Below are 25,356 nucleotides of genomic sequence, written 5' to 3'. Positions count from 1 at the left end.
GGCGGGCCGTGGACTGATCACACAACAGAAGAAAGGAATTTATCAGGTAAGCATAAATTATGTTTTCTTCTGTTATGTGTGATCAGTCCACGGGTCATCATTACTTCTGGGATACCAATACCAAAGCAAAAGTACACGGATGACGGGAGGGATAGGCAGGCTCATTATATAGAAGGAACCACTGCCTGAAGAACCTTTCTCCCAAAAATAGCCTCCGAAGAAGCAAAAGTGTCAAATTTGTAAAATTTGGAAAAAGTATGAAGCGAAGACCAAGTTGCAGCCTTGCAAATCTGTTCAACAGAGGCCTCATTCTTAAAGGCCCAAGTGGAAGCCACAGCTCTAGTGGAGTGAGCTGTAATTCTTTCAGGAGGCTGCTGACCAGCAGTCTCATAGGCTAAACGTATTATGCTACGAAGCCAAAAAGAGAGAGAGGTAGCAGAAGCTTTTTGACCTCTCCTCTGTCCAGAATAAACGACAAACAGGGAAGAAGTTTGGCGAAAATCTTTAGTTGCCTGCAAGTAGAACTTGAGGGCACGAACTACATCCAGATTGTGTAGAAGACGTTCCTTCTTTGAAGAAGGATTTGGACACAAGGATGGAACAACAATCTCTTGATTGATATTCCTGTTAGTGACCACCTTAGGTAAGAACCCAGGTTTAGTACGCAGAACTACCTTGTCTGAGTGAAAAATCAGATAAGGAGAATCACAATGTAAGGCTGATAACTCAGAGACTCTTCGAGCCGAGGAAATAGCCATTAAAAACAGAACTTTCCAAGATAACAATTTTATATCAATGGAATGAAGGGGTTCAAATGGAACACCCTGTAAAACGTTAAGAACTAAGTTTAAACTCCATGGCGGAGCAACAGCTTTAAACACAGGCTTGATCCTAGCCAAAGCCTGACAAAAAGCCTGGACGTCTGGATTTTCTGACAGACGCCTGTGTAACAAGATGGACAGAGCTGAAATCTGTCCCTTTAATAAACTAGCTGATAAACCCTTTTCTAACCCTTCTTGTAGAAAAGACAATATCCTAGAGATCCTAACCTTACTCCAGGAGTAATGTTTGGATTCGCACCAGTATAGGTATTTACGCCATATTTTATGGTAAATCTTTCTGGTAACAGGCTTCCTAGCCTGTATCAGGGTATCAATAACCGACTCAGAAAAACCACGTTTTGATAAAATCAAACGTTCAATTTCCAAGCAGTCAGCTTCAGAGAAGTTAGATTTTGATGTTTGAATGGACCCTGTATCAGAAGGTCCTGTCTTAGAGGTAGAGACCAAGGCGGACAGGATGACATGTCCACTAGATCTGCATACCAAGTCCTGCGTGGCCATGCAGGCGCTATTAGAATCACTGATGCTCTCTCCTGCTTGATTTTGGCAATCAATCGAGGAAGCAGCGGAAAGGGTGGAAACACATAAGCCATCCCGAAGTTCCAAGGTGCTGTCAAAGCATCTATCAGAACCGCTCCCGGATCCCTGGATCTGGACCCGTAGCGAGGAAGTTTGGCGTTCTGGCGAGACGCCATGAGATCTATCTCTGGTTTGCCCCAACGTCGAAGTATTTGGGCAAAGACCTCCGGATGAAGTTCCCACTCCCCCGGATGAAAAGTCTGGCGACTCAAGAAATCCGCCTCCCAGTTCTCCACTCCCGGGATGTGGATTGCTGACAGGTGGCAAGAGTGAGACTCTGCCCAGCGAATTATCTTTGATACTTCCACCATTGCTAGGGAGCTTCTTGTCCCTCCCTGATGGTTGATGTAAGCTACAGTCGTGATGTTGTCCGACTGAAACCTGATGAACCCCCGAGTTGTTAATTGGGGCCAAGCTAGAAGGGCATTGAGAACTGCCCTCAATTCCAGAATGTTTATTGGAAGGAGACTCTCCTCCTGATTCCATAGTCCCTGAGCCTTCAGAGAATTCCAGACAGCGCCCCAACCTAGTAGGCTGGCGTCTGTTGTTACAATTGTCCAGTCTGGCCTGCTGAATGGCATCCCCCTGGACAGGTGTGGCCGATGAAGCCACCATAGAAGAGAATTTCTGGTCTCTTGATTCAGATTCAGAGTAGGGGACAAATCTGAGTAATCCCCATTCCACTGACTTAGCATGCATAATTGCAGAGGTCTGAGGTGTAGGCGTGCAAAAGGTACTATGTCCATTGCCGCTACCATTAAGCCGATCACCTCCATGCATTGAGCTACTGACGGGTGTTGAATGGAATGAAGGACACGGCATGCATTTTGAAGCTTTGTTAACCTGTCCTCTGTCAGGTAAATCTTCATTTCTACAGAATCTATAAGAGTCCCCAAGAATGGAACTCTTGTGAGAGGAAAAAGAGAACTCTTCTTTTCGTTCACTTTCCATCCATGCGACCTTAGAAATGCCAGAACTAACTCTGTATGAGACTTGGCAGTTTGAAAGCTTGAAGCTTGTATTAGAATGTCGTCTAGGTATGGAGCTACCGAAATCCCTCGCGGTCTTAGTACCGCCAGAAGGGCACCCAGAACCTTTGTGAAGATTCTTGGAGCCGTAGCCAATCCGAATGGAAGAGCTACAAACTGGTAGTGCCTGTCTAAGAAGGCAAACCTTAGATACCGGTGATGATCTTTGTGGATCGGTATGTGAAGGTAAGCATCCTTTAAATCCACTGTGGTCATGTACTGACCCTCTTGGATCATGGGTAAGATTGTCCGAATAGTTTCCATTTTGAACGATGGAACTCTTAGGAATTTGTTTAGAATCTTTAAATCTAAGATTGGCCTGAAAGTTCCCTCTTTTTTGGGAACCACAAACAGGTTTGAGTAGAACCCTTGTCCTTGTTCCGACCGCGGAACCGGATGGATCACTCCCATTATTAACAGATCTTGTACGCAGCGTAGAAACGCTTCTTTCTTTATCTGGTTTGTTGACAACCTTGACAGATGAAATCTCCCTCTTGGGGGAGATAATTTGAAGTCTAGAAGGTATCCCTGAGATATGATCTCTAGTGCCCAGGGATCCTGAACATCTCTTGCCCAGGCCTGGGCGAAGAGAGAGAGTCTGCCCCCCACTAGATCCGGTCCCGGATCGGGGGCTCTCGGTTCATGCTGTCTTTGGGGCAGCAGCAGGTTTCCTGGCCTGCTTGCTCTTGTTCCAGGACTGGTTAGGCTTCCAGCCTTGCCTGTAACGAGCAACAGCTCCTTCCTGTTTTGGTGCAGTGGAGGTTGATGCTGCTCCTGTTTTGAAGTTCCGAAAGGGACGAAAATTAGACTGTCTAGCCTTAGCTTTGGCTTTGTCTTGAGGTAGGGCGTGGCCCTTACCTCCTGTAATGTCAGCGATAATCTCTTTCAAACCGGGCCCAAATAAAGACTGCCCCTTGAAAGGTATATTAAGTAATTTGGACTTAGAAGTAACATCAGCTGACCAGGATTTTAGCCACAGCGCCCTACGTGCCTGTATGGCGAATCCTGAGTTCTTAGCCGTAAGTTTGGTTAAATGTACTACGGCCTCCGAAATGAAGGAATTAGCTAGTTTAAGGACTCTAAGCCTGTCCGTAATGTCGTCTAGCGTAGATGAACTAAGGTTCTCTTCAAGCGACTCAATCCAAAATGCTGCCGCAGCCGTAATCGGCGCGATACATGCAAGGGGTTGTAATATAAAACCTTGTTGAACAAACATTTTCTTAAGGTAACCCTCTAATTTTTTATCCATTGGATCTGAGAAAGCACAGCTATCCTCCACCGGGATAGTGGTACGCTTAGCTAAAGTAGAAACTGCTCCCTCCACCTTGGGGACCGTTTGCCATAAGTCCCGAGTGGTGGCGTCTATTGGAAACATCTTTCTAAATATTGGAGGGGGTGAGAACGGCACACCGGGTCTATCCCACTCCTTAGTAACAATTTCAGTTAGTCTCTTAGGTATAGGAAAAACGTCAGTACTCGCCGGTACCGCAAAGTATTTATCCAACCTACACAGTTTCTCTGGTATTGCAACGGTGTTACAATCGTTGAGAGCTGCTAAGACCTCCCCTAGTAATACACGGAGGTTCTCCAATTTAAATTTAAAATTTGAAATATCTGAGTCCAATCTGTTTGGATCAGAACCGTCACCCACAGAATGAAGCTCTCCGTCCTCATGCTCTGCGAGCTGTGACGCAGTATCAGACATGGCCCTAGCATTGTCAGCGCACTCTGTTCTCACCCCAGAGTGATCACGCTTGCCTCTTAGTTCTGGTAATTTAGACAAAACTTCAGTCATAACAGTAGCCATATCTTGTAATGTTATCTGTAATGGCCGCCCAGATGTACTAGGCGCCAAAATATCACGCACCTCCCGGGCGGGAGATGCAGGTACTGCCGCGTGAGGCGAGTTAGTCGGCATAACTCTCCCCTCGCTGTTTGGTGAAATTTGTTCACATTGTACAGATTGACTTTTATTTAAAGTAGCATCAATACAGTTAGTACATAAATTTCTATTGGGCTCCACCTTGGCATTGGAACAAATGACACAGATATCTTCCTCTGAGTCAGACATGTTTAACACACTAGCAAAAAACTTACAACTTGGTTATAATCTTTTTTAGCAAAAAACGTACTGTGCCTCAAAGAGGTACTAACGATTAAATGACAGTTGAAATAATGAACTGAAAAACAGTTATAGCATCAAACTTTAAAACAACAAAACTTTTAGCAAAGGTTTGTTCCCATTAGTAAAATAACAATAATTAAATTTGACATAAAAAATACAAAGCAACGTTTTTATTCACAGTCACTATAAGAATTCTCACAGCTCTGCTGAGAGAATTTACCTCCCTTCAAAGAAGTTTGAAGACCCCTGAGATCTATCAGAGATGAACCGGATCATGCAGGAAATATAAAAGTAACTGACTGGTATTTTTTGATGCGTAGCAAAGAGCGCCAAAAACGGCCCCTCCCTCTCCCACACAGCAGTGAAGAGAAACGAAACTGTCACAATTAAAGCAAAAAAACTGCCAAGTGGAAAATAATGCCCAAATATTTATTCACACAGTACCTCAGCAATGTAAACGATTCTACATTCCAGCAAAAACGTTTAACATGATAAATAGTTATTAAAAAGGATTAGTGACCTTTAACAGAGTAGTTCCGGTGAAATACCATCCCCAGAATACTGAAGTGTATACATACATGTCATTTTAACGGTATGGCAGGATTTTCTCATCAATTCCATTCAGAAAATAAAAACTGCTACATACCTCAATGCAGATTCATCTGCCCGCTGTCCCCTGATCTGAAGCCTTTACCTCCCTCAGATGGCCGAGAACAGCAATATGATCTTAACTACTCCGGTTAAAATCATAGTAAAAAACTCTGACAGATTCTTCCTCAAACTCTGCCAGAGAAGTAATAACACGCTCCGGTGCTATTTTAAAATAACAAACTTTTGATTGAAGTCATAAAAACTAAGTATAATCACCATAGTCCTCTCACACATCCTATCTAGTCGTTGGGTGCAAGAGAATGACTGGGACTGACGTAGAGGGGAGGAGCTATATGCAGCTCTGCTGGGTGAATCCTCTTGCATTTCCTGTTGGGGAGGAGTTATATCCCAGAAGTAATGATGACCCGTGGACTGATCACACATAACAGAAGAAATAAATGTTTAAACACATATATTTAGAACTTTATATAAAAGTGCCCAACCATAGCTTAGAGTGTCACAGAAAATAAGACTTACTTACCCCAGGACACTCATCTACATGTAGTAGAAAGCCAAACCAGTACTGAAACGAGAATCAGTAGAGGTAATGGTATATATAAGAGTATATCGTCGATCTGAAAAGGGAGGTAAGAGATGAATCTCTACGACCGATAACAGAGAACCTATGAAATAGACCCCGTAGAAGGAGATCATTGAATTCAAACAGGCAATACTCTCCTCACATCCCTCTGACATTCACTGCACGCTGAGGGGAAAACCGGGCTCCAACCTGCTGCGGAGCGCATATCAACGTAGAATCTAGCACAAATTTACTTCACCACCTCCATAGGAGGCAAAGTTTGTAAAACTGATTTGTGGGTGTGGTGAGGGGTGTATTTATAGGCATTTGAGGTTTGGGAAACTTTGCCCCTCCTGGTAGGAATGTATATCCCATACGTCACTAGCTCATGGACTCTTGCTAATTACATGAAAGAAAGAAGGAAACAGAGATTGGGAGGAGTCAAAATAGAAACGGTAGGGAATTATAAAAATGTTTTATTTGCTAAATATAAAAGAAACGGAGATAAAAACTTAGTGATTAGCTTATGGAAACATTAACATATTCATTAGTGTGTTCAAACTTTACCTTCACTTTAAGGCAACCGGACCTCCTTCGCTCACTCCGTTAATCACAGAAGAAAAAATGCACTGCACTGAGCAATGATGCTGAAGCCGGAAGCAGCTGCGCTCGGTCATCACGTGACCGCAGAAATATTTAGTGCGACACAGTGTATTAGAAGCGCGCAAAATCGCTGAGTTGAAAATGCACTGACACTTACCTTGGAACTTCACTGCATGACAGGCACAGCATAAATTGTTGGAGGAAAAGCAAGGACTACCCAGCTGACCTCCATAAGCTAATAGCCACCACAACTCTTACTCAAGAGGATTACATGGACACAGCATTACCCCAATCCTTGATTGCAGGGAAACTACCCATTAAAGGATTCTTCAGACACCATCTTTGCACACCACCATGACGTACAAAGGCAAAGAATGACTGGGGGTTATGGGAAGCTTTGCTGGGGTGTTCTTTGCCTCCTCCTGGTGGCCAGGAGTTAAATTCCCACTAGCAATTAGAATGGATTTGTGGACTCTCCATGCCATTGGAAACACAATTTGTTTATTTCATGATTCAGATAGAAGATACAATTTAAAAAACTTCCTAATTTACTACTAATATCAATTTTCTTCATTCTCTAGGTATCTTTTTCTGAAAAGCAGGAACATAAGCTCAGAAGTAGCAGTTTTGCAAGAATGTTATTCATTTACAAGTGCACTAGAGGGCAGCACTATTTCCTGTCATGCAGTGCTCCAGATGCCTACCTAGGTATCTCTTCTACACAGAATATGATGGGAACAAAGTAAATTGGATAATAGATGTAAACTGTAAACAAATATCTGTGCAAATCCAGTCTGATCTAGGCTACCCAAATGATCAGCATGGTATAGGCCTAGGGCACCAAGCAGGGAAAGGACAGACTATTATAATCATTTGTTAGCCGTTTACACAGCTGCTTGTTTCACAAAGTGAATGGAGAGGAACTTAAAGGGAGTTGTGTTATTTTTCTTCCTCTCATCTAAGAGAGTTACTATTGTTTTTGTGTTTTCACGTCTCTGGAGGCGTGCGTCTGTCCACCAATAGAACAACCAATTAATAATCTGTCTGTAGGGATGTGATGTGCACTGAACGTCCTTACATTTCAACATCAATTTAAAATTAAAATGTTTTAACATGTTAAACTCATTTAAAGGGGCACCGAACCCAAACTTTTATTTTGTGATTCAGATAGAGCATGCAATTTTAAGCAACTTTCTAATTTATTCCTACTAGCAAATGTTCTTCATTCTCTTGGTATCTTTATTTGAAAAGCAAGAATGTAAGTTTAGATGCTGGCCCATTTTGGTGAACAACCTGGGTTGTTCTTGCTAATTGGTGGATAAATTCATCCACCAATAAACCAGTGCTGTCCAAGGTTCTGAACTTTCTTTTTCAAATAAATATAGCAAGAGAACAAAGAAAAATTGATAATAGGAGTAAATCAGAAAGTTGCTTAAAATTGCATGCTCTATCTGAATCACAAAAGAAAAAATTGGGTTCAGTGTCCCTTTAATTATTCATGTGAAAAGCAAGTTAAATGTTCGTTTAACAAGTTTATACCCATTAACCTCCTATGATCGTCACTCTTATGAGCAATGCTCCTATACAGTGCAGAAAAAGGTTACAGGGCACTAAATGAGAAAGCTGCAATAGGTACAGATTAAACTTCCACAAGGGTTCAGCCTGTGCTAAATAACGAATCACCTTCTCAGATAAAACACTAAAATGTGTATCTGTAGCCCATCAGCTGTCACACTCAGCTAACACCCTCAAACAAATTAATTAAAGGGATACTAAACCCAAATTCTTTCTTTCATGATTCAGATAGAGCATGCTATTTTAAGTAACTTTCTAATTTACTCCTATTATCAATTTTTCTTTGTTCTTTTGCTATCTTTAGCAACCTGAACCTAAAATGGTCCGGTTTCAAAGTTTTACATTCCTGCTTTTTAAATAAAGACAGCAAGAGAATAAAGAAATGAATATTATGAATATCCTTTATTGCTTTTATTCACAACAACTGATACCTTTCATGGGTGCCCACTATCATCTTTTTATCTTGGTGAAAGAAACCCAGGCAGAGGTAGGTAGACTGTATCATACATTTGTAATGCCTTAACCTGGAGCATTGTCGTCGCCTGCAGCACACAAGACTGTTATAAAGTATCCTGCTTGGTGCCAGTAGTGCTATTTAAACTGCCTTTGTTTCTGATCTCTTTGCTGGTGCACAGAATGTCCTGCTGTATGCTTTGTGGTTACTGGCTTCTGCAACTTGCTTACCTCCTGTCTTAGGCCATAGACAAATTAAGTGCTCTCATGAACGAGTGCATATTCTGCATAGTCAAAGTTACAACTGCTGCATATTTGAGTATATTGCCTGGACTGTGCTCTCCTGAAACTGTGTGTAGTTTAAGTTTTAACTGCTGCATTATAAAGTGTCCTGCTGAACCTGGATGCAGTCTACATGTTATTGCTGTTGCCAAAGTATCCGGTTTATTCAATGCTTACTAGAATCTGAGGAGTTTAGTACTTTATTGCTTTTACTGCATATGGTTCTAATGTTCGGTGCCAGCTATGATTTGCTGTTTTTGAGTTTACCTGCTTGGTTACTGTTTGCTTAGAGTAAGCTTCAATACTCATTTGTCTTAAGCTCTCTGCCATATTCTGCTCTTCCCTTTGTCTTTAGCACTACAATGTAAAATCCTATAACTATACAAGTGCTATAATATTATTAAGTAATGCAAAGTCTTCAAGCATAAAAAAGCTAGACTTATGCTGCTATTGTAACAATGCAATGAAAATCAGTGCTACCTTTAAAGGCTTATTGGAGGCAACTATTTACATGGCTTTCATAGGACCTTGTACAGAAACCAGGAATGCACACAAACAGCAGATTTTATAACCAAATCATATCTTAAGAGAATTTTTTTTCTTGGAGGATAACAGAAATCTAGCTTTTATTCCTTAGATAAATCTAATAACTGTTCAAAGATTTATTACGTATGGCACATTAAAGCTAACCTATTACTCAAAGAAAAGGTCTCTTTAGGGTAAAAACTTGGTCAACAGGCCTCCTTAGACTGGTCTTGACTTTCACTGGTAGACGAATCGTTCCTGCAGATAGTAGATCTCTTGCCAAGCCATTTAAATAATATATGCTAGTTCGGGACAAAACTGGAACAGAGCTAATCCCTCAATGGAAATTTGCAGAAACATGTGCTTGCAACCATCATCAGCAGACAAGGGGTTGCACTATAAGGCTCAAAAACTGTTGCCTTAGGAGCAAGGCTAACCTGCTTAGCTGATAAACATATTTGCTGTATTATAGATTGACTTGGCCTATAGGTCTGGAATCATGGATTATTTATGTCAAAGTTTTGAACAAAATATTGAGGACAATTTTTTTGCAATATACTTTATTTTGCCACTTTCTCATGTAATTTAACTATGAGGTGTACATTTTTAGATGGAGGGAGATGGAAAGACATCTAAAGGCATTAGGTTTCCGAAGTGTTACAATGTATGCGCACAATATTATTCCAATACAATGTATTAAGTGCTAATGAAAGCTAAGCAAGAAAGATTAAAATACTCACTGTCCCAGGGTGAAGCCAATGAACTTGTTCCGACTCATTTCCAGGAAGTTTTCAATATCTTTTTCCCTGAAAGACGATACAAATTAAGGCAAATAATCAACCAGTCTGTAGCTAATAACTTTCATTTTGGTCACCTCTCTTGTTTAACTTAAAATAAAACAAAATTTATGCTTACCTGATAAATGTCTTTCTTTCTTGACACGATGAGTCCACGGATCATCTAATTACTTTTGTGAATATCACTCCTGCCCAGCAGGAAGTGGCAAAGAGCACCACAGCAAAGCTGTTAAATATCACCTCCCTTCCCTCCAACCCCAGTCATTCAACCGAAGTAAAAGAAGAGAAAGGAAGCAACAAGGTGCAGAGGTGTCTGAGGTTTATAGTATGACAAAAGCCTGTCTTAAAAACAGGGCGGGCCGTGGACTCACCGTGTCAAGAAATAAATACATTTATCAGGTAAGCATAAATTTTGTTTTCATTCTAATGACAAGAGGAGTCCACGGATCATCTAATTACTATTGGGAATCAATACCCAAGCTAGAAGACACAGATGATACGGGAGGGACAAGACAGGGAACCTAAACCGAAGACACCACTGCTTGAAGAACCTTTCTCCCAAAAGAAGCCTCAGCCGAAGCAAAAGTATCAAATTTATAGAATTTAGAAAAAGTGTGAAGAGAGAACCAAGTTGCAGCCTTGCAAATCTGTTCCACAGAAGCTTCATTTTTGAATGCCCAGGAAGAGGAAACAGCCCTGGTAGAATGAGCCGTGACTCTCTCAGGAGGCTGCTGTCCAGCAGTTTCATAGGCCAAACGAATGATACTCCTCAGCCACAAAGAAAGAGAAGTAGCCGTAGCTTTCTGCCCCTTACGTTCCCAGAGGAAACCACAAACAGAGCAGACGACTGGCGAAATTCCTTAGTCGCCTGTAGATAGAATTTTAACGCACACACCACCTCTAAGTTGTGCAGCAGACGTTCTTTATGAGAAGATGGGTTAGGACATAAAGAAGGAACAACAATCTCCTGATTAATGTTCCTATCCGAAACCACTTTAGGGAGAAACCCTAACTTAGTATGCAAAACTACCTTATCCGAATGAAAAATAAGGTAAGGAAATTCAAACTGCAACACTTAGAGCTCTGAGACTCTACGAGCAGACGAAATCGCAACAAGAAACAAAACCTTCCAAGATAACATCTTAATATCTAAGGAATGCATAGGTTCAAACGGAGCCTGCTGAAGAACTCTAAGAACAAGGTTAAGACTCCAGGGAGGAGTAACATGTTTGAACACAGGCCTGATTCTGACCAAGGCCTGACAGAACAATTGCACGTCTGGAACATCCGCCATTTATGTAACAAAATAGACAAGGCCGATATTTGACCTTTCAAGGAACTGGCCGATAAACCCTTCTCCAAACCTTCTTGGAGAAAGGCCAGAATTCTAGGAATCTGGACTCTACTCCAAGAGTAGCCTCTGGATTCACACCAATACAGATATTTACGCCATATCTTGTAGTAAATCTTCCTGGTAACAGGCTTACGAGCCTGAATCATGGTCTCAATGACCGACTCAGAAAATCCCGCTTAGATAAGATTAAGCGTTCAATCTTTAAGCAGTCAGTTTCAGAGAAACTAGATTTGGATGAAGGAAGGACCCTTGAAGTAGAAGGTCCTTTCTCAGAGGAAGTTTCCAAGGGGGGAGAGATGACATCTCCACTAGGTCTACATACCAAATTCTGTGAGGCCACGCTGGAGCAATAAGAATCACTGACGCCCTTTCTTGCGTGATCCGAGCAATGACCCGAGGAAGGAGAGCGAACGGGGGAAATAGGTATGTAAGACTGAAAGTCCAAGGAACTGCCAGAGCATCTATCAGAACCGCTTGAGGGTCCCTGAACCTCAACCCGTACCTCGGGAGCTTGGCATTCTGATCTAGATCCTGCTGTCCCCATTTGAGAATCAATTTGGAGAACACATCCAGATGTAGTTCCCATTCCCCCGCGTTAAAGGCCTGTCCAAAAAATCCGCTTCCCAATCGTCCACTCCTGGAAAGAGGATCGCAGATAGACAACAGTTGTGGGTTTCCGCCCACTGAATAATCTTGGACACCTTCTTCATGGCCAAAGAACTCAGAGTTCCACTCTGATGATTGATGTAAGCCACTGAGGTTATATTGTCCGACTGAAATCTGATAAACCGGGCGGACGCTAACTGAGGCCAGGCCAGAAGAGCATTGAAGATTGCTCTTAGCTCTAGAATGTTTATGGGGAGAACAGACTCTTCCCAAGTCCATGTCCCCTGCTCCCCAACCTATCAAGGAAGAGAATCTCTTGTCATCTGATCCAGATGAATTTGAGGAAACAGATCCGCATAATCCCCGTTCCACTGTCTGAGCATGCATAACTGCAGAGGTCTGAGATGGAAACGAGCAAAAGGAATAGTGTCCATGGTGGCTACCATCAGACCGATTACCTCCATATATTGAGCCACTGATGGCTGAGGAGAGGATTGAAGAGACAGACAAGAATTGAAAATCTTGGATTTTCTGACTTCTGTCAGAATTGTTTTGATCAAAACGGAATCTATTATGGTTCCCCGTGTAGATAGAATTAAGGAACTCTTTTACAGATTCATCTTCCAACCATGAGAGCGCAGGAAGGATAAGAGCATCTCCGTGTGGGAGTTTTCTAGATGAAAAGATTGGGCCTGAACCAGAATGTCGTCCAGATAAGGCACCACTGCAATACCCTGTAACCAGAGCACTGCCAACAGAGATCCCAGAACCTTTGAAAAAATTCTGGGAGCTGTAGCAAGACCGAAAGGAGAGCCACAAATTGGAAGTGTTTGTTGATAAAAGCAAAACTCAGAAACTTGTGATGATCCCTGTGGATGGAAACATGAAGGTACGCATCCTTTAAATCTACTGTTGTCATAAAATGACTCTCTTGAACTAAAGGAAGAATGGAATGAATAGTTTCCATTTTGAAGGACAGTACTCTGAGAAATTTGTTTAGACTCTTGAGATCCAAGATTGGTCTGAAGGTTCCCTCTTTCTTGGTAAACACAAACAGATTAGAGTAAAATCCCAGACCCTGCTCCTGAACTAGAACAGGAACTATCACCCCCATTTTGGATAAATCCCGAACACAACGAAAGAACGACTCTCTTTTTATCTGGTCGACAGATAAACTTGAAAGAAGAAATCTGCCCCTGGGGGGAAAGGTCTTGAATTCAAGTTTGTATCCCTGGGACACGATGTCTATCACCCAAGGATCCTGAACATCCCAAACCCAAACCTGAGCGAAAAAAGAAAAGTCTGCCCCCCACAAGATCCGGTCCCGGGTCGGGGGCAGACCCTTCATGCTGACTTTGGATCATTAGCTGGCTTCTTGGATTACTTTCCCTCATTCCAAGATTGGATGTGTTTCCAGGAAGGCGTGGACTGTTCCTGTCTTGTAGAGGGAGAGCAAGGTTTACCCTTGAAGTTTCGAAAAGAACGAAAATTACTCTGACGTCCCTTCTGCTTATTTCTCTTACCCTGAGGGAGGAAATGTCCCTTTCCTCCTGTAATATCAGAAATAATATCAGCCAAAGCTAGGCCAAACAAGGTCTTACCCTTGTAAGGAATAGCCAAAAGCTTAGACTTAGACAACACATCTGCAGACCAAGATTTCAAACTTAAGGCTCTACAAGCCAGAATGGGAAAGCTAGAAATCTTTGCTCCCAATTTAATAACCTGAAGGGAAGCATCAGAAATAAAATAATTGGTAAATTTAAAAGCATTGATCCTGTCCTGGATCTCTTCAAGGGCAGTGTCTGTTTGAATGGAATCAGACAATGCATCAAACCAGTATGCCGCCGCACTAGAAACCGTAGCAATACACACCGCAGGTTGCTATTGTAAACCCTGGTGAACATACTTTTTAGGGTCGACAACGGCAGTAGTGTCAGAGTCGTCTGGAGGTGCTCTAGCTTAAACCTGAAGTATACAACTTCAGCATCAGAAGAAGGAATTACACTGTCAGAATCTGAGATCTCACCCTCAGATGCCACCGAAGAATCCTCCTCAACAGATCTATGAGAGGGAATATTCGGACTAGCCACAAATGAGACAGACACCTTACACACTGATTCTTTAGACTTCCTCTTGCGCTATCCCTGTAGCATGGGAAAGGCAGACAAACTGCAGAAGACATGAGGGAAGCAATGTCTTGCAAAGAGACCACAGACAGAGCTTGAGGAGAAGCACAGGGCACTGTATTAATGGGTACTAAAATTTGGGACACCTGAGGAGAAACATTGTCAGAAGACTCCTGGACAGCATCTGTCCTAGACAATATAGGCTCAAAAGACTATCCTTAAAAACATAATTTATGCTTACCTGATAAATTCCTTTCTTCTGTAGTGTGATCAGTCCACGGGTCATCATTACTTCTGGGATATTACTCCTCCCCAACAGGAAGTGCAAGAGGATTCACCCAGCAGAGCTGCATATAGCTCCTCCCCTCTACGTCACTCCCAGTCATTCGACCAAGGACCAACGAGAAAGGAAAAGCCAAGGGTGAAGTGGTGACTGGAGTATAAATTAAAAAATATTTACCTGCCTTAAAAACAGGGCGGGCCGTGGACTGATCACACTACAGAAGAAAGGAATTTATCAGGTAAGCATAAATTATGTTTTCTTCTGTTAAGTGTGATCAGTCCACGGGTCATCATTACTTCTGGGATACCAATACCAAAGCAAAAGTACACGGATGACGGGAGGGATAGGCAGGCTCTTTATACAGAAGGAACCACTGCCTGAAGAACCTTTCTCCCAAAAATAGCCTCCGATGAAGCAAAAGTGTCAAATTTGTAAAATTTGGAAAAAGTATGAAGCGAAGACCAAGTTGCAGCCTTGCAAATCTGTTCAACAGAGGCCTCATTCTTGAAGGCCCAAGTGGAAGCCACAGCTCTAGTAGAAAGCTGTAATTCTTTCAGGAGGCTGCTGTCCAGCAGTCTCATAAGCTAAACGAATTATGCTACGAAGCCAAAAAGAAAGAGAGGTAGCAGAAGCTTTTTGACCTCTCCTCTGCCCAGAGTAAATGACAAACAGAGAAGACGTTTGTCGAAATTCCTTAGTTGCCTGTAAGTAAAATTTTAGAGCACGGACTACATCCAGGTTGTGCAGTAGACGTTCCTTCTTTGAAGAAGGATTTGGGCATAAAGAAGGAACAACAATCTCTTGATTGATATTCCTGTTAGTAACTACCTTAGGTAAGAACCCAGGTTTAGTACGCAGGACTACCTTATCCGAATGAAAAATCAAATAAGGAGAATCACAATGTAAGGCTGATAATTCAGAGACTCTTCGAGCCGAGGAAATAGCCATTAAAAATAGAACTTTCCAAGATAACAACTTTATATCAATGGAATGAAGGGGTTCAAACGGAACGCCCTGTAAAACATTAAGAACAAGGTTTAAACTCCATGGTGGAGCAACAGTTTTAAACACAGGCTTAATCCTGGCCAAAGCCTGACAAAAAGCCTGGACGTCAGGAACTTCTGACAGACGTTTGTGTAACAGAATGGACAGAGCTGAGATCTGTCCCTTTAATGAACTAGCAGATAAACCCTTTTCTAAACCTTCTTGTAGAAAAGACAATATCCTAGGAATCCTAACCTTACTCCAAGAGTAACCTTTGGATTCACACCAATATAGGTATTTACGCCATATCTTATGGTAAATCTTTCTGGTAACAGGTTTCCTAGCCTGTATTAAGGTATCAATAACTGACTCAGAAAACCCACGTCTTGATAAAATCAAGCGTTCAATTTCCAAGCAGTCAGCTTCAGAGAAGTTAGATTTTGATGTTTGAAGGGACCCTGTATCAGAAGGTCCTGTTTCAGAGGTAGAGACCAAGGTGGACAGGATGACATGTCCACCAGGTCTGCATACCAGGTGCTATTAGAATCACTGATGCTCTCTCTTGTTTGATTCTGGCAATCAATCGAGGAAGCAACGGGAAGGGTGGAAACACGTAAGCCATCCTGAAGTCCCAAGGTGCTGTCAGAGCATCTATCAGGACTGCTCCTGGATCCCTGGATCTGGACCCGTAACGAGGAAGCTTGGCGTTCTGTCGAGACGCCATGAGATCTATCTCTGGTTTGCCCCAACGTCGCAGTATTTGGGCAAAGACCTCCGGATGAAGTTCCCACTCCCCCGGATGAAAAGTCTGACGACTTAAGAAATCCGCCTCCCAGTTCTCCACTCCCGGGATGTGGATTGCTGACAGGTGGCAAGAGTGAGACTCTGCCCAGAAAATTATCTTTGATACTTCCATCATAGCTAGGGAGCTTCTTGTCCCTCCCTGATGGTTGATGTAAGCTACAGTCGTGATGTTGTCCGACTGAAACCTGATGAACCCCCGAGTTGTCAACTGGGGCCAAGCCAGGAGGGCATTGAGAACTGCTCTCAATTCCAGAATGTTTATTGGCAGGAGACTCTCCTCCTGACTCCATTGTCCCTGAGCCTTCAGAGAATTCCAGACGGCACCCCAACCTAGAAGGCTGGCGTCTGTTGTTACAATTGTCCAGTCTGGTCTGCTGAATGGCATCCCCCTGGACAGATGTGGCCGAGAAAGCCACCATAGAAGAGAATTTCTGGTCTCTTGATCCAGATTCAGAGAAGGGGATAAGTCTGAGTAATCCCCATTCCACTGACTTAGCATGCACAGTTGCAGTGGTCTGAGGTGTAAGCGTGCAAAGGGTACTATGTCCATTGCCGCTACCATTAAGCCGATTACCTCCATGCATTGAGCCACTGACGGGTGTTGAATGGAATGAAGGGTGCGGCAAGCACTTTGAAGTCTTGTTAGCCTGTCCTCTGTCAGGTAAATCTTCATTTCTACAGAATCTATAAGAGTCCCCAGGAAGGGAACTCTTGTGAGTGGAACGAGTGAACTTTTCTTTTCGTTCACCTTCCATCCATGTGACCTTAGAAATGCCAGCACTAACTCTGTATGAGACTTGGCAGTTTGAAAGCTTGAAGCTTGTATCAGAATGTCGTCTAGGTATGGAGCTACCGAGATTCCCCGCGGTCTTAGTACCGCCAGAAGAGCACCCAGAACCTTTGTGAAGATTCTTGGAGCTGTAGCCAATCCGAATGGAAGAACCACAAACTGGTAATGCCTGTCTAGGAAGGCAAACCTTAGGTACCGATAATGATCTTTGTGAATCGGTATGTGAAGGTAAGCATCTTTTAAATCTACAGTGGTCATGTACTGACCCTCTTGGATCATAGGTAAAATTGTCCGAATAGTCTCCATCTTGAACGATGGAACTCTTAGGAATTTGTTTAGGATCTTTAAGTCCAGGATTGGTCTGAAAGTTCCCTCTTTTTTGGGAACCACAAACAGATTTGAGTAAAACCCCTGTCCCTGTTCCGATCGTGGAACTGAATGGATTACTCCCATTAACAAGAGCGCTTGTACGCAGCGTAGAAACGCCTCTTTCTTTGTCTGGATTGTTGACAATCTTGACAGATGAAATCTCTCTCTTGGAGGAGAGTATTTGAAGTCCAGAAGGTATCCCTGAGATATTATCTCTAGCGCCCAGGGATCCTGAACATCTCTTGCCCAAGCCTGGGCGAAGAGAGAAAGTCTGCCCCCCACTAGATCCGATCCCGGATCGGGGGCCCTCAATTCATGCTGTTTTAGGGGCAGCAGCAGGTTTCCTAGTCTGCTTGCCCTTGTTCCAGGACTGGTTAGGTTTCCAGCCTTGTCTGTAGCGAGCAACAAGTCCTTCCTGTTTTGGTGCAGAGGAAGTTGATGCTGCTCCAGCTTTGAAATTACGAAAGGAACGAAAATTAGACTGTCTAGTCTTGGCTTTGGCTTTGTCCTGAGGCAGGGAATGGCCTTTACCTCCTGTAATGTCAGCGATAATCTCTTTCAACCCGGGCCCGAATAAGGTCTGCCCTTTGAAAGGTATATTAAGCAATTTAGACTTAGAAGTAACATCAGCTGACCAGGATTTTAGCCACAGCGCCCTGCGTGCCTGAATGGCGAATCCTGAATTCTTCGCCGTAAGTTTAGTAAGATGTACTACGGCCTCCGAAATGAATGAATTAGCTAGTTTAAGGACTCTAAGCCTGTCCGTAATGTCGTCCAGAGTAGCTGAACCAATGTTCTCTTCCAGAGACTCAATCCAGAATGCCGCTGCAGCCGTGATCGGCGCAATGCATGCAAGGGGTTGCAATATAAAACCTTGTTGAACAAACATTTTCTTAAGGTAACCCTCTAACTTTTTATCCATTGGATCTGAAAAAGCACAGCTATCCTCCGCCGGGATAGTGGTACGCTTAGCTAAGGTAGAAACTGCTCCCTCCACCTTAGGGACCGTTTGCCATAAGTCCCTTGTGGTGGCGTCTATTGGAAACATTTTTCTAAATATCGGAGGGGGTGAGAACGGCACACCGGGTCTATCCCACTCCTTAGAAACAATTTCAGTAAGTCTCTTAGGTATAGGAAAAACCTCAGTACTCGTCGGTACCGCAAAATATTTATCCAACCTACACATTTTCTCTGGTATTGCAACTGTGTTACAATCATTCAGAGCCGCTAACACCTCCCCTAGTAATACACGGAGGTTTTCCAGTTTAAATTTAAAATTTGAAATATCTGAATCCAGTCTGTTTGGATCAGAACCGTCACCCACAGAATGAAGTTCTCCGTCCTCATGTTCTGCCACCTGTGACGCAGTGTCTGACATGGCCCTAATATTATCAGCGCACTCTGTTCTCACCCCAGAGTGATCACGCTTACCTCTTAGTTCTGGTAATTTAGCCAAAACCTCAGTCATAACAGTAGCCATATCCTGTAATGTGATTTGTAATGGCCGCCCAGATGTACTCGGCGCTACAATATCACGCACCTCCCTCTGAGCGGGAGATGTAGGTACTGACACGTGAGGCGAGTTAGTCGGCATAACTCTCCCCTCGTTGTCTGGTGAAATTTGTTCAATTTGTACAGATTGACTTTTATTTAAAGTAGCATCAATACAGTTAGTACATAAATTTCTATTGGGCTCCACTTTGGCATTGCAACAAATGACACAGGTATCATCCTCTGAATCAGACATGTTTAACACACTAGCAAATAAACTTGCAACTTGGAAATACAATTCAATTAGAATAATATTAAAACGTACTGTGCCTTTAAGAAGCACAGAAGATCTATAACAGTTGAAAATTAATAAATTGAAACAGTTATAGCCTCAATCCTTGTAAACAACACAACTTTAGCAAAGGTTTAATCCCATTAGCAAAGATAACAAATTCTGAAAGCAGGTAACAAATTACAGAATAAACGTTTTTTATCTCAGTCAAACTACAATTCTCACAGCTCTGCTGAGAGAAATTACCTCCCTCAAAATAAGTTTTGAAGACCCCTGAGCTCTGTAGAGATGAACCGGATCATGCAGGGAATACAATGAGTTGCTGACTGAAATATTTGATGCGTAGTAAAAGCGCCAAAAAACGGCCCCTCCCCCTCACACACAGCAGTGAGGGAGAACAGAAACTGTCAGAAAACAGATTAAGCAACTGCCAAGTGGAAAAATAGTGCCCAAACATTTATTCACTCAGTACCTCAGTAAATGAAAACGATTTTACATTCCAGCAAAAACGTTAAACATAATCTCTAGTTATTAAACAGCTTTATGTATTTCTTACAGTGTAATTCTAGTGAAGTACCATTCCCCAGAATACTGAAGTGTAAAGTATACATACATGTCATTATATCGGTATGGCAGGATTTTCTCATCAATTCCATTATCAGAAAATAAAAACTGCTACATACCTCTATGCAGATTCATCTGCCCGCTGTCCCCTGATCTGAAGTTTACCTCTCCTCAGATGGCCGAGAAACAGCAATATGATCTTAACTACTCCGGCTAAAATCATAACAAAAACTCTGGTAGATTCTTCTTCAAACTCTGCCAGAGAGATAATAACACACTCCGGTGCTATTTTAAAATAACAAACTCTTGATTGAAGATAAAAACTAAGTATAATCACCATAGTCCTCTCACACATCCTATCTAGTCGTTGGGTGCAAGAGAATGACTGGGAGTGACGTAGAGGGGAGGAGCTATATGCAGCTCTGCTGGGTGAATCCTCTTGCACTTCCTGTTGGGGAGGAGTAATATCCCAGAAGTAATGATGACCCGTGGACTGATCACACTTAACAGAAGAAATGTAATGTTCTCTCAACACATGAGGAACAAAAAAGGGATTGGTGGTTCAATATTAGCATTCAAACATAAAGGACATCTGTAATCTATAACAGAGTCTAGGTCCCTCTTAACAGAATAAATTAAATAATTAAATTATAAACAATATAAAAAAGAAAAAAAATGTTACTGTTTCTTTACATTTTAAAACGAAATTGCTTTATTTTTAATGCAATGCAAAGACGAAACCATTATATTTTTTGAATAAATGCAAAAAACTTTACTGCTTTATTTTTCAAAGATATACATATGAAATATAAAAGACTTAAATAACACCTCAAACAAACTCTACACCTCAGCTACAGTTCTGCCGAGGTGCCTACCATGCAGGATAACATAGTATATATATATATATAGAGTGAAAAAAAAAACGGAATCCAGATTGGAGCTGCTTCAATAATGTCAGGCTAACAAATATCTGTTTTAAATTAAAAAAAACGGCAAGATGCAGATATCTCTCCTCCATATACAGGAAGTGAGAGAATAAGAAGTGTGCAACAGATCATTTTTACCGCCGCACAAGCCCCACCCATTGTGGGCGTGTCAAATATAACGTCTCAGTAGACATATTAATAAAAAAACGATAATAAAACCACCAAAACTGAGACAAATTTCCTCAAGTCCCCAGTGCCTGCAATACTGCCATACATAATCCCCCTTACAACAATAGGAGTAATGTATTAAATATCCCTGTCAGGGAAATAGTAAAGTGCCATGTTTTTTCCTTAAAGCTGCTTAAGAAAATAAATTAGCACTTACCTCAATAAAATCTGCCTGGCAGCAAGGCAGCTCACTAGGTTTGGAGAGGTCCTTTCCCTCACATTGACCTGTGGAAAATAATAAGGGCAGCAATGTTTATTTAAATATGAGGGAGGCACAGTGAGAATTATGTCCCACAAGTTCCCTTTGCTTAAAAGCCACCAATGCTCTACTGAAGAGACTGAAATGGACTACAGCTACACCCTGGAGTAAAAACAGCACATACTAGTACTGCAAATAAAATAATAAAATCTTGATTGAAGACTCTTTTCAGACACCTAACTTTACCACTTCCTTGCTCTAACGTAGGCAAAAGAGAATGACTGGGGTTGGAGGGAAGGGAGGTGATATTTAACTGTGGTGCTCTTTGCCGCCTTCTGCTGGGCAGGAGTGATATTCCCAATAGTAATTAGATGATCAGTGGAATCATCGTGTCATTAGAAAGAAATAAACACAATATCTAACTGAACACAAAAGTAAAATCTTTGTTCTAATTTAAGTTTAAATCAAATTTGTTTAAATAAATTTCAAGCAGTGCTGCGAGAGAAACTAGTGATACTGCGGTTATCTGCACCATGCCTGATTTCTTTCTTTTAATTAATGTTCTTCCTTTAAGCTTCTGGAGTCCTGCTCCATAGGCTACATTTGACATTTGTTGGCTACAGGTACATTGCCAGTTCTTGCTCTTAAGTACCTCTTAAACATCAATTGCTCTGCCCAGGAAAAGGAGATAATCTGAGGGAAAATCTAATTTAAGGAAGTTTAAAATAAATGTAAAAAAGTAGAAAACTGTGACCCACCTTTCAACTTTGACCTGAAGCTCTGAAGTCATGTTTTTTTTAGAACCTAACCTTTTAAGGTCTATGCCCACCCCAGGGCTGGGTACACGCCTGGGATTTAGGTAAAATATATTGTCAGAACATACCTCTTATTATTTGGAGTGCTAAGGGGTCTGCTAGTGAAAATGCTCAAATGTAAAGGCACAGTACAGAGTAGACAAATTCAGGATGCACAGCTACTACAATTTTACTTCACTTTTTTTTAAAAAAAATACACTCTTCCTACATTTATATATAAAATTCCTTACTCAGCTTCTAAGAATTATAAGGCTGGCTACTCAATGTTCTGGGAAGCTCCTACGTTTCACATAGATGTGTGGGTTAAGCATAGCTCGAAAGCAGGACTCAAAGTTTGCACAGCATGCAATTCCACTGGTGGAGTTAATTGTATGCAATGTCACAGTCACGTAAACTTTAGTGGTGCTCTTGGTGGATCCAACAAGACAATCAGGCATTTATAAACTTATGTACAGCAGCACTGAACAGTTAATCTATAAACAAAGTAAATTATTAAGCCATACTTAAAAAGGACATTCTAATGCAAAAAACTCAGCATACTCTAATAATTGTTAGCGCATGTAATGCCATAGACACTTCTGAAGTGCAAACTCCCAAGCAAGACACTGGGGCATTTAGGAGCAGCAGACCCACCAGCCAACTGCAGGGCTTGAGCTTCCCGAGATGGACTTTTTGAGGGTTAAATGCATAGTCCGCTTGAATCCGTAATGCAAAAATAACATGCTCTAACATACCTCCTAATAATTAGCAGATGCTCTCTGGCATACCAGAGGTTAAAGAGCTTGTAGACAGTGGCATTTTGTGGTGAGGGCTATTTACACAGTGCCATGGGAGTTTCTGGAATGTGAGCATGGGTCAGGCAGTCCCTTAAAACTGGGCCACTGAGTGGGTGCAGGCAGAAAGGGGGGCCAGTTCAGGCAGGAGGCGGGCCAGACCTCCAAACCTGTGACAATTCCCCCATAATGCAGGACTGTTGAAAGAAATGCTCTAATGATTTAGAGCAGTGTTTTTCAACCAGTGTGCCGTGAGAGATCCTCAGGTGTGCCGCGGCAGACTGACAACAGTGCAGGGGGTTTCCCTCTTTCAAATTTTGAAATATTGGGAGGTATGTGACAGGCTCATCAGGCATCATTTACAACCATGACATTGACATTCATTCACAGACAATCATTATGATCGTTTGTGAATGAATGTCAGTATGTCATGTATAGTTTGTAGGAGGCATGGCAGCACAGCACAGTACAGTGTGTATATATATATATATATATATATATATATATATATATATATAGTGTATTAGGCTACAATGTGTGATTTTGTAAAATTTTGGGATGGTGGTGTGCCACAGGATTTTTTTAATGTAAAAAAGTGTGCCACTGCAAAAAAAAGGTTGCAAATCACTGATTTAGAGCATGCAATTGCTGCTCTAGAATGTCCTTTTAACATTAATATTAGATATATGAATTAAGGAGCATCCATTATCTATCACTGGTTGCTGCTCATCTATGGTTACTATAAGTGCACGATGGACCAGGCCTAGCCATACCTGACTTTTGGTGCCCAGGGAAGCCCTTTGGCGAAGGTCAATTTCTCGGTGTTTGTTTTCAGTCCCACAAATGACTGGGAAATGAGGTCCCTCTCCTGTACCTCTGATTCAGTGTCCATCATGCCCTCAGCATCCTCATTTTCATCCTCCTCAGCCCCCAGATTCTCCTCACTTTTAAAGGGATCCTTCTCATTGTAAAGGTCCAAGCTGTCCTGTTTACAAACCACAAGATATGAATTCACTTCATCTATGGAACGTAGAACATTCAATGACTGCAATGCTCAGAAATACAATTATGTTCCCAGATATCATAACTAACAGTAAAGGCAAATTAAAAAAGAAATATTCCGAAAGAAAACCTATTACTAAGCATTTAAATAAGCTGTCTCCAGAATTCAACAGCATTCAAAAAACCCGACTCGGTTTTAGAACATCTGTTATGTTGAATGGATGTGTGCACGATACTTTAGCTGAACAGAGCCGTTTGATTGGCCAGACATTACCCCAAATATCCATATGAACAAAGTATGATGGAAAGATACTGCTCGTGTGCCGGAAACAAACCAAGTTAGGACGTACCCTGCGGCTCCTCCGCCCACGCTTCTGCTGCTCCCTGATCTCAAGGCCATATGGTGGGGGAGCAGTGGCCTTCATGTTATTCACCACCTGGATGCTGTCTTCGGGCAGCGGAGGGAGACCCAGCTCTGATCTTTTCTTTTCCTTCATCCTCTGGAGCTCTTCAAAACCCCCTAACGTAAACTGTAAATGTGAGAAGTACAAATAAACACAACTTATAAATACATAGAGGGAATACAAGACACATTATAAGATATGAACAAAGTAAAATATTAACCATACCAATAGCACCTTCCAAAGTAACAGGAGAACCTTCTTCATGGGAAAATGGGGAGAGTGGCCGCTGCAGAACTTTGTTACCATTATAAAGAGAAGATGAGCAAACGGTTCTTCATTGTGCACCGGGTAAGCTAGAAGAAAAGGTCACATTTTAAAAATATTCTGATGATCAGATTTTCAGAAACATTTTCTTATGGGCGGCTATAATACTGCTGGTGACAATGCAAAGTATCCAACAGGATTCTCAGAGCAAAGAACTCAAAAACCCAAAATAGAAAAACCATGAATTTAAATGCACTTAATCACAACAAAAATACCTAAAAACAATGTATAAAACCTGGAAAACACTACTCTTTAATAAATGAGTTGCAATTTTTCCATTCTCACACTGGGTGGGAGCAAATTATAACATCAGCTGAAACTTGACTCACTAAAAGTTCTATTAATAATAATCAGTGCAAAACTCCTCCTGAATTCTGGTTTCATTTCATCTGCTTGATAAGTTTCACAGATCTCCCTTATAATTTAGTGAATCCGCTTCTGTGGATAATGCAACAAACTGGATAAATCTCTCACTGGAGAGTACATAGAATTTTTTGATGAATATGACAGAAGCACTGGAATTTGCTGTACCAGAGAACTACACTTTTCCCCCTATTCTTTCTAAAACATGGACACAGGGCCACTTTATAAAAATCTATTTGTTACACGAAATTGGCTCTGACATAGCAGCCACTCACTTCTTAAATCCTATGCATTTAATGATTTATTAGTAATAATAATATTATGTGTGTGTGTGACTATAATGCCTGGAATGTTTAAATATGTTCACAGTGGTTCTGTGTTTGAGACCAGCCACGCTACAGAATCTGCAATGACAAGAAAAAAACTGGGGAGGGAATAAAAGGAAACTAGATCAGTTCCATATTACTATGACCAGGTGTCAAACTCACTCAGATGGCCAAACAAAAGCAGAGATCTGGAATCACTGTTTAAAAGAACTCAAACAAGAAGCTGAGGAACAGGCTGTAATATATAGGGGCCAGAAACAGATGGAATATTCAGCATTATGCAGGATTACCGTCATCAGAGGGAATGTTCTGCAGTTTTCTACAACACTAACTGTTTTGTGAAGATCCATTTC

At 41.7% G+C, this 25,356-nt stretch overlaps 1 protein-coding gene across 1 annotated transcript in view; it reads right to left on the bottom strand.

Moving 5' to 3' along the window:
* The window catches only part of STRIP2 (striatin interacting protein 2), a 165,819-nt gene that overhangs the window by 94,983 nt on the left and 45,480 nt on the right, over positions 1-25,356 (bottom strand). The window contains exons 3-6 of the mRNA XM_053716370.1: positions 24,216-24,343; positions 23,937-24,116; positions 23,358-23,569; positions 9,924-9,989 (exon numbers count right to left, since the gene is read on the bottom strand). Coding sequence (XP_053572345.1) covers positions 9,924-9,989; positions 23,358-23,569; positions 23,937-24,116; positions 24,216-24,343 — 586 coding nt within the window. The remainder of the gene's footprint in view (positions 1-9,923; positions 9,990-23,357; positions 23,570-23,936; positions 24,117-24,215; positions 24,344-25,356) is intronic.

This window comes from Bombina bombina, chromosome 6 (genome assembly GCF_027579735.1).
Source record: "Bombina bombina isolate aBomBom1 chromosome 6, aBomBom1.pri, whole genome shotgun sequence".
NCBI classification, from domain to species: Eukaryota; Metazoa; Chordata; class Amphibia; order Anura; family Bombinatoridae; genus Bombina; species Bombina bombina.
Note: the sequence above shows the minus strand (reverse complement) of the source record. Positions and strands in the feature narration are given on the sequence as shown.